Source organism: Chiloscyllium plagiosum, chromosome 7 (genome assembly GCF_004010195.1).
Source record: "Chiloscyllium plagiosum isolate BGI_BamShark_2017 chromosome 7, ASM401019v2, whole genome shotgun sequence".
Taxonomy (NCBI): domain Eukaryota; kingdom Metazoa; phylum Chordata; class Chondrichthyes; order Orectolobiformes; family Hemiscylliidae; genus Chiloscyllium; species Chiloscyllium plagiosum.
The window spans coordinates 66577418-66588179 of record NC_057716.1 but is presented as its reverse complement, the minus strand read 5'-3'; the positions used below and the strand labels follow the sequence as shown (position 1 = coordinate 66588179).

The window sequence follows — 10762 nt, the reverse complement described above, 5'->3', positions numbered from 1 at the left end:
TACCACAGCCACATCTCGAAGGGCTTATGCCCGAAACATCGATTCTCCTGCTCCTTGGATGCTGCCTGACCTGCTGCGCTTTTCCAGCAACACATTTTTCAGCTCTGATCTCCAGCATCTGCAGTCCTCACTTTCTCCTACTTGATTTTAACCTACTGCAAATCCTCTTGCAAGGATGCCTTCCTTGAAGAAGCTCTCCTCCTCCCTCTACAAGGATTTCAGTGAGTCCCTCTCTCACTGCACCCCCCAGGTCATCTCCTCTGCCCTGAAGCTCTTCAGCCACGTCCTGAAACAGACTCGCTACCACAACAACATCTCCTTCCGCAGCACCTGTCTACGGAACCGACAGATGCACTAAGTACATCAGTACACATAAAGCCATACAGAACATTAACTCGTAATTAATCTCGTATTCATACCTCAGTCTTAATTGGTGCATGCAAGAGACGAGAACTACTTAGCAAACTTTTTTTACTGGTTTGCCAGTATATATATGGCCAATTTACACACAGCAGTGTGCCTCAAATTTCCTTTTGTTGCTTATTACATCTGTACGTATTTGACAAAGTACCAGTTTATTGTCTAGGTAGAAGTTTTTTTGTCTATTTAGATAAATAATGTTCTTATTTGGCAGGCATAGATTCTAGCTGACATATTAGCTAACCATCTCCGATACAGTTCAAATTTTTATAGAAGCTTAATTTTAGTTCAGGTAGCACAATGATTACAAGTGTGCATTTATTGTAATGACACTCAACATTAAATTCAACAAGTTATTTAATGTATTAGTTAATCAATACCAAGCAAGTGAACAGAGGATCCAACTTGGTTCTGATGCTTCCAGTTACTCTGCTGATGCTTATTTTCTTGATGTAAGAAAGGGCATTCAACTTTGGTAGAACTTAGAGGGCTCCATTTTGTAGAAATAGTTTAAAAATTTGCATGTTTTTCAAAATCAATGTGATTACTGGCTTGCAACTTATATTGCAGTCTTTGTTATTCAAAAAATAATGAGCATTTTAGTCATGTAAAAATAATAGATCAACAAATGACCAAATGTAACCACTTGTAAACGGTGTTTTCAGGTGAAAAACCATTTCAATGTGATGAATGTGACATGAGGTTCATACAGAAATATCATATGGAGAGGCACAAGCGCACTCACAGTGGAGAGAAACCATATCAGTGTGAATACTGCCACCAGGTAAGAATGAACTTAAAGTAGTTCTTGTCAAATGTTTGATGCCCAGATTCATTATCGAATTTTACAGCACAGAATGTGGCCATTAAGCTATCATACCTATACTGGTGCTCTGAGCCATCCATTATTTCTGTTTCCCTGTTCTTTCCTGTGGTCTATTTTTTCCCCTAATTTCAAATATTTAGAAATTTCACTTCACTCTGTATCCTTCTGAAGGAATATCCCATTCCTTTGGGAACAATATTGAAACTTTAGTTTTAGAGTACAGTCCAGATTGAACAGCTTTTTATTAATTTGCCTTCCATTTGGAATGAAAATGTTGCTGAGTCATATGAGGAAGTACCGATGTGAAAAAATATTTCAGATGTGTGTTAATGATAGAAATGTTTTAAAAACTCAAAAGCATCAGTTGGAAAAATGGCAATAGGAACAAAAGACAAAAGGTCTGGAATGAGGGAACATATTTAAAAACTAAAGTATAGGAAGAGAGCACTTTGGAAACTTCTTAAAATCATGTTGTTGGCAGTGATATTCACTACCATGGTTACAGGTTAATGTTAAAACTGGGTAAGTGGATAAGGAGGAAATGGGAACAGGTAAATAAATGTTATTGGGAATATTAAATCAATTAAGGAATAAATATCATTCTGATCTGAAACAAAAACAAATTGCTGAAAAAGCTCAGCAGGTCTGGCAGCACCAGTGGAGAGAACTCAGAGTTAAAATTTTGGGCCGAGTGACATTTCCTTGGAACCTTGACCTGGTTGGGCCAAAGTGACAGCTTCCATAATAAAGGCAAATTATTCCTGGAAATCCAAAACAACCGTAGAGAGTGATGGAGAAACTCAGCAAGTCTGACAGCATCTGTGGAAAAAGAACCAGTTAACATTTCAAGTCTAGAATAACTCTTGTTCACTTTCAGTTTTTAGAACTCTTTTCAGTTCTGAGAAAGAGTAATACTGGACTTGAAACATCAAGTCTCTTTCTCTGTCCATAGATGCTGCCAGATCTGCTGAACTATGCAACATTTTGTGTTTCTTTTTTAGTAGCTTCTATGTTGTGGCTGTTATGGATTTCTATGACTTAACAACTGTCTGCATTTGAAAAATCACAGTTCTTCCAATCTTTCTCCAAAATGCTGGGGCTGATCTTAAATCTGTCTTCCCTTTTATTACTCCCACTTGAAGCCAAATTACGTAACTTGACTTATCCCTGAAAATTTGAATATCTCTCGGGTTTCTTTGTAATATCATTCTCTTTCATTTTGAAAGCATTTCACTTTCTTACTGCTCTTCACTAGTTAAGTTTCTCATCCTTGATAAATCTGCCTGAATCTCTCTGTATTGCCCAAAGCATTGATATATTTTCTAAAGCAGAATGCCTAAAACACTTTATAACTGGGGCTTAACCAGTTTTGTTTTTACTTTCACATAATCCATTTCCTTTTCTCGGCAGAAGAGAGGACTGCAGATGCTGGAAACCAGAGTTTAGATTAGAGTGGTGCTGGAAAAACACAGCAGGTCAGGCAGCATCCGAAGAGCAGGAAAATCGACGTTTCGGGCAAAAGCCCTTCATCAGGAATTTCCTACTCCTCAGATGCTGCCTGACCTGTTGTGTTTTTCCAGCACCACTCTGATCTAAAGTCTGGTTTCCAGCATCTGCAGTCCTCACTTTTGCCGAGTTGATTTTAACCTTACTGCGAATCCTCTTGCAAGGATGCCTACCTTGAAGATGTTCTCCTCCTCCTCTCTCTGTCATTTTCTTTTCTATCCTATTCCTCTATAAAATGTTGGATTCCACAAACTTTTATCTGTTTATCTTCCACTTTCGGGGTCTTTTATTGCCCCAAAGTACATTATGCATGATGACATACTTTTAAGCATAGTATTACGATCTGGTTAGGGGCTCATAGCGTTTGAAGAAGAAATCCAAAACAACAGCAATAAACTAACACAACCACGATGCAAAGTTTCCCATTTTTCCATATGAAAAAGAAGTAAAGCAAGAATTATTATCTTATCACCAAAATTTACAAAATCTTGTGCTATAAACTCAAGTCTACTTTGTATCGCCCTCAATAGTTCTTCTGCCTTAAAGAATTCTTAAGGCTTATTCACTTTTCTTTGCATCAACACAAAAATATCTCACTGCTGTCCAGAATTTATTAAGAGGTCTCACTTTGTTGTGAACCACAAACATTTTTGTAATGTTTGCCATTTTCCTTCAGTCTTGCTGCTAAACTCCAGTTTACTCTGTCCTCATTTAAGTTGAGCAAAGTTGTTTCTGATCAATGTTCCTCCCTCTGAAATTGAATGCTAAATTCTACCATGTTATGGTCACTGTTTCCAACGGTATGTTTTACTCTGACATCATTTATTAAACTTGTTTCATTAAACACTGCCATATTTGAAATAGCCTGATCCCTGGTTGGATCCACAACATGCTGTTCTCGGAAATTGTCCTGAATGTTCTGAATTATTCCTCGTGGTTACCTCTGCTAATCTGACTACCCTAATCTACACGAAAATTAAAGTCACCCATGATTCATGTGCTGCCGCTTTTACATGTCCTCATTGTCTTCTGATTTATTCTCTTTCCCACCATTTTTCTAATGTTAGGGGTCCTATAGACTACTCTTACCAGTGGCATATTTCCCTTTTCAATTTTTTACCTTCACCCATATGGATTCTACATCTTCTAATTCAACATTATGTCATGCTAGCGTACTTAATCCATTCTGTGCGAACAATGCTGCTCCACCATGTTTTCTTCCTGCCTGTCCTTTTGAAAAGTCACAAACCTCTGGGTATTTAGTTCCCAGCCTGGAACTCTTTGTAACCATATCTATGTAATGGCTATAATATTATACCCATTAACCTGTATTTATGCCAATAATTCATTTATTTTGTTCCAAATACCACGTGCATTCAAATGCAGAGCAACACTAATTTTGATATTTACCTTTTTTTTCCCTGCTTTGACCGTATATACTAATATTTTATCTATGTTTGTACACTCTGTCCTTTCCTGTCCAATTCTGGATATCATTATCCAAATGATTGCCTTATAATGCTGACATATCTTGTTTTGTAAGCCCAATTTTCTCCTGTCCAAACCTTCAGCTCATCAAATTAGTTTAAAGATTTCTCTACAATGTTAGTTACTCATTTGACCAGGACACTGGTCCAGCACAATTCAAAGATTTGTTTTCCCCATTCCAACTTTACCTGTGTGGGGAGATCACAGCAGGGGAGCAGCAGAGTGGCTAGTTTTTTTTTGTAAGTCTACAATAGCGAGTGGAGTGGGTTCTGTACAGGACATTGGCTCAGCCAGTTTTGGAGTATTGCGTGTAATTCTGGTCTCCCTCCTATCAGAAGGATGTTGTGGAGCTTGAAATGGTTCAGAAAAGATTTACAAGGATATTGGGGGGAAGGGGGGAGGGATGGGTGGGTGGGAGATTTGAGCTATGGAAGAGGCTGAATAGACTGGGGCTATTTCTCGCTGAGCGTCAGAGGCTGAGGGGTGACCTTACAGAGGTTTATAAAATCGTGAGGGGCATGAATAGGATGAATAGCTAAGGACCTTTTCCCAGGGTCCACTGCTGTGCCTATTGTCTTGTCTTGTCTTGTCAGGAATTATTGTGCTTTCTTGCATGTTTGCACTTTTCTATGCACTTTATGCTTCCCTGTGTATGACTATACCATCGTGTATTCTCTGTGTTCATATAGCACCTTGATCATGGAGGAACGCTGTCTTGTTTTTATTGTAACAGCTGTATATGGTAGAAATGACAAACAAAGTTACTCTACTCTACTCCAAATCTAGAGGGAATAGGTTTAAGGTGAGAGAGGAAAGATGTAAAAAGGATGTAAGGGACAACTTTTTCATGCAGAGAGTGGTGTGTGTATGGAATAACCTGCCTGAGGAAATGGTGGAGGCTGGTACAGTTACAACATTTAAAAGGCATCTAGATAGGTATTTGAATAGGAAGGGTTTAGAGGGAAATGGGCCAAATGCTGGTAAATGGGATTAGATTAATTTAGGTTATGTGGTCAGCATGAACGAGTTGGACTGAAGGATCTGTTACTGTGCTGTACAACTCTGACTATGACAACAAGACGGTTGAGAAAGTATGTTCTCCAAAGAAAGTAGACAGTCAGCAAAGGAATATAGCTAGGTTAAGTGACTGGCTAGTATTTGGGAGATGGAATATAAAGTGGAAACATGTGGACTTTCCTACTTTGGCAGGAAGAGTAGAAATGCAGTGTACTATTAGAGAGACGTTACTGAACTCTTGAGGTGTAGAGCGTTCTGGGTATTCTAGTACAAGAATCACAAAATATTCATTTGTAGGTACAACAAGCAACTAAGGAGGCAAATTGAATGTTTGATTTGACAGCAAAGGAATGGAAAATAAGAATAAAAACCTTTACTGCCCTTGTAGATAGGAACATAGGAACTGGGAGCGGAAGTAGACAATTTAGCTCTTCGAGCCCACTCCACCATTTAACATGATCAAGCATGATCTTATCTTGGTCTCAACCTCATTTTCATGCCTTCTCCCCATAGCCCTTTAACCCAGTTTTCATCAGAAATATATCTATTTCTTGAATCTATTGATTGATTCTGCCTCCGCTGCTTTGTGGGACAGTATTTCAACAGATGGCCTTTGTGAAACTACATCTGGAATGCTGTGTAGGTGTTAATCTCCTTCGTTGAAAAAGAGTGTAATTGTTTTGGCAGCAGTTCAGAGAAGGTTCACTTGACTCATTCCTGGGATAAAGAGTTTATCTATTTAAAAAAAGATGTTGAATTGCTTTAACTCATTGAATTCTAAAAAAGTGAGAGGTGATTTTTATTGACACACACACAAGATTCTGAGGGGACTTAACAGGATGGATTAGGAGAGAATATTTCCCATTTTAGGAGAGACAAGAATTGAATGATACAATTTATGAATTAGAGGCCTTGCTTTTAACATGATGAGAGAAAGTCTTTTCTCCCAGAGGATTGAGAGTCTGGAGTTTTTTCCACAGAAAACAATGGAAGCTGGGTTACTAAAGTTTTTTTCAGGCAGAGTTAGATTTTGGATACATCAGTGAATCAAGGGTTATGAGCAGATAGAAAAGTAAAGTTGTGACCGTAGCCATATTAGATCCAACCTTTGTGGATGACAGAGAAAGCTTGAAGGACTGCATGGTCTATTCCTGGTCCTGAGTCCGATATTTGGTTTTATTCTTTAATGTCCAAGGAGCTACAAGCTACATTAGACCCAAAGCTGACAGAGTCTCTTAGTTGGAGCCTGCTGGACACACTTTCCTCATTCCTGAAGAAGGGCTTATGCCCGAAACGTCGATTCTCCTGTTCCTTGGATGCTGCCTGACCTGCGCTTTTCCAGCAACACATTTTCAGCTAGAGTCTCTTAGTTTCCAAGCATTAACCGATTGTGCCTGCTGTATATATTCTATTTAAATTCATTGAGTTAACTTAAAACAAATAATCTCAAAAAGCTCCACCCATCTCCATAGCAATGTGATATGCACTACCAGAACCCTGATGGGAATACAAAGCAGTTACCTTTAATTTCCAAAACTTTCCTTAATTCTGCAAAAGCAGATGAATAACTTAACTCTTACTGGAATAACTGCACATATCACATCTCCTGCTCTTTAGCTAGGTAAGATCCACTACCGGTATCACTCATTTACTCTAACTCTGTCCAGCAAATACAGCTTATTTTTCAATTGTATTTATTTTGGATGCAATTTGCCACTGTTTAGAGTTTACCAGAGGTTTATCTGCTACTCAGCCTACTTTCAAAATTTAGTTTCCAAAGTTAAAAAGCTCCACTTCTAACACATATTAACAATGATATTAGGCATATGTAAAGGTAATTACTTGCAGTGGTTAGTGAAGATTTTCTTGATTTGGAAGAATATAAACATTGGTATAAAAGCAAATACGATAGATGATGGAGTACCTCAGCAGGTTTGGCAGCATCTGTGAGAGAGAAAAATAGATAATGTCTTGAGTACATTGTGACTTTTCTACAGAATATTGTTGTCTTCACGAGTCAACTTTAGGATCGTTGTTCCTCCATTTACTATATATCTTGTTTTCTGTCCTTTGGTCCAATCTACCATGTTCCTTTTATTTGTGCTTTAACTTTAGTAACAAGTTGCCTATGCGGCATGTTGTCAAATGCATTTTGAAAAATCATATATGTCGTTGATCTTTCAAAGTCTGTTTATAAAGCACAAAACATCCGACAGTTTGAATTTGGTAATTCAAATTAAGGTGAAATTAACACAGTGGGAACTTGCTGCTCAAAAGATTTGTAATTGTCAGATCATTTGAATTGAACAGGTTCAAATGAATATCAACTTCACGAAGCAGGAGACCCCCAAACTGTGTAGTGACACTGAGTGGGGTTGTAGTTCGAGCTTGGGAATTTGAGCTCTGAGGAAACAATGGCAGCATGGAACTTGGACTGAGTTTGTTCGCAATGATGCCCATTTAAATGTTTTTTTCCCTATAAGTGAATGTGGCGTAATTGGCTACTCTAAGGCCCGATTGCTGCTGCAGTCAGTCTGCAGTCAATCTTTGCTCATTTTGAGGGCAAACCTGGCTGTTTCTAGCAGTACCAACCAAGTGTGTGCACGAGTGCATACATGTGCACATACATTTTACTCTAAAGTTGCATGACATCTGGATTAAAATGGAAGACGTTGGGAAAATGTTTGGGAAGCACATCAGAGGTTATCCCTTTTTTCTAAGTTACATCATTACATAGAGTCATAGAGATGTACAGCATGAAAACAGACCCTTCGGTCCAACCCGTCCATGCCGATCAGATATCCCAACCCAATCTAGTCCCACCTGCCAACACCCAACCCATATCCCTCCAAACCCTTCCTATTCATATACCCATCCAAATGCCTCTTAAATGTTGCAATTGTACCAGCTTCCACCATTTCCTCTGGCAGCTCCCTAAACCTATGCCCTCTCGTTCTGGACTCCCGGATCCCAGGGAAAAGACTTTGTCTATTTACCTTAACGATGCCCCTCATAATTTTATAAACCTTTATAAGGTCACCTCCCAGCCTCCAACGCTCCAGGGAAAACAGCCCCAGCCTGTTCAGCCTCTCCCTATAGCTCAAATCCTCCAACCCTGGCAACATCCTTGTAAATCTTTTCTGAACCCTTTCAAGTTTCACCATCGAAAAAATTTATTTTCATCAGTTCATAACATGTGAGCATCACTGTCTAGGCCAGCTTTTATTGCCCATCCCTAATTGTCCTTGAGAAGGTGGGTGTGAGTTGCTTTCTTGCACCGTTGCATTCCTTGGAGTGTAGATTGAAAGATTGTGGACTGATACCATATATCTTCCCTTCTCTGCATTCTGAATTGTTTACTTTCAGGATTTGGTGCTGTTCCACTTTTTTGATTTTTACTTGAATTTTCATTATTCCAGTCTTTTCTGCGTTTTTCTGTAGAATTGCTTCATTTAGTTCTTCGTGACCTTTCATTTCCACTATGTTACACTACTGTCAACCTATGAATGTGACAAACAGTAAGAAAAACAATGCAGTGATTATTCTGATCATTCATGCAGAGGTTTGGTCCATAAGACCTTCCTGCGTGCATATCCACAGATCCCTGAAGGTAGCAGGGCAGCTAGATAAGGTGGTTAAGGGAGCCTCATCACGTTATAGGAAGAATGTGATTGCACGAGAGTGTTCAGAACATATTTACCAGGATAATTTCTAGACTGGAGGGTCTGAGAAATGAGGAGAGAATGTATAGGCGGAGTTGTTTTTCTTGGAGCAATAAGTCAAGTCTTGATAGAGGTTAAGCAATATTGAAGGATATGAATGGGATGGAATATGGTAGGAATGCATATTCTCATTCATTAAAGGTGGTCAGTAATAGGCACAGATTTGAGCTAAGAAGGTAAAGATGATGGTTAGGGATAAATCTTTTAACCTAGAGTGTGGTGGGAGTCTGGAACTTTCTGCCTGCAAGGGTTATTGAATGGAAAAATCTTGTAACATTTAATAAATATTCAGTTAGGTTGCCACAGGCTCCAGGGTTATGGGCAAAACGGAATATGGGATTAGTGTAGTCAGATTTTGTTGACCAGCACAGACATGAGAGCTGAATGGTCTCCAATGTGGTAAGTATCAATGAATTAACTGAGATCAATCCTGTTTTATAGGAGTTACCTGGAAAAAGCAATAAAAACCCAGGCCATAAGGGATAGAGAGAAGTATAAATTCCTCTCCAAGCCACACAAATGATTAAAGCCTTCAAGGTGTTAGCTAATTACTCTACCTAGGTCTTCATGATATTGGTCTTGAATATTTAGTCATTGATTTGCTAAATTATTTACCACTGGCTTGACTACATTTCTGTATAGGTATGTTTCAGATGTTTTGAGTTCAGACCTCACTCCAGATGCTTGAGCACTTTACTGAAGTACTCAGATGGTGTGCACTGTTAGAAAAGTTGTCTTTTTGGTGCGAAGGATCAGAGGAAATTATGCTTGACAAATTTAATAGAGTTCTAAACAGCAATAATATAAGTGGGATAGATAAAGCAAAACCAGTAGATGTAATGTATTTGGATTTCCAAAAGGCAAACAAAAAGCTACTGCTCCAAAGGCTACTTCATAAATGTGAGCCTATGATTTTGGGAAGAATATGTTATTGAGATGGATAGAGGATTGGCTATGTAATAGAAGCCAGAAAGTTATGATAAAGGGATAATTTTCAAGATAGCAACCTATAACTAATGTAGTATCACAGGGATCAGTGCTGGAACCGCAGTTAATTATGTACTATCACCAAGTTTACAGAAGACACAAAAATGGTGGGAAGCCAAGTGTGTGGATGATACAGTGTCTGCAGTGCAATGTAGACATATTGAGTGGGAAAATGTGGTTATGCAGTTTGGCAGGAAGAATAGAAGAGCTCAATATTTAAATGGGGAAAGACTAGAAAGCTGCAGCCACTGAGATGTGGGAGTTCTCATGCATGAAACAAGTTCAGCAAGTGATGGGGAAGGCAAATGTAAAAAATAGGGAGTATAAAATAGGGAGATCTTGCTAAAACTATACAGGGCATTAGTCAGACCACATCTAGAATACCGTGAACAATTTTGGATCTCCTCTTCGAAGGAAAGATTAGAGGCAGTTCAGAGATGGCACTAAGTTGATTATGAATATGGAGGATCTGTCTTATGAGGAGAGGTTAAGTAGATTGTACTTATTGGAGTTTAGAAGAATGAGAGGAGTCTTTATTGAAACATGTAAGATTTGTAGGGGTTTCACCTTTTGGCAGAGACTAAGACCTGAGGGCATAATCTGAATAACTGTGATCATTCAGTTAAGACCGAGACGAGGGGGAAACTTTTCTCTCTGAGGGTAGTGAATTTACAGAGGGCTAAAGTTGCTGGGTTGTTAAGTATATTCATGACTGAGATAAACAGAATTTGAATCAGAAAGGGAATTGAGTTGTGGGGAAAAGTCAGGAAAGTGGAATTAAGGATGATCAGATTGG

At 38.7% G+C, this 10762-nt stretch overlaps 1 protein-coding gene across 2 annotated transcripts in view; it reads left to right on the top strand.

Annotated features, from left to right (window-relative positions):
• The window catches only part of znf148 (zinc finger protein 148), a 65721-nt gene that overhangs the window by 45225 nt on the left and 9734 nt on the right, over nucleotides 1–10762 (top strand). For both annotated transcript variants that reach the window (XM_043693961.1, XM_043693962.1), the window contains one exon: nucleotides 1086–1204. In XM_043693961.1, the coding sequence (XP_043549896.1) occupies nucleotides 1086–1204 (119 nt within the window). The remainder of the gene's footprint in view (nucleotides 1–1085; nucleotides 1205–10762) is intronic.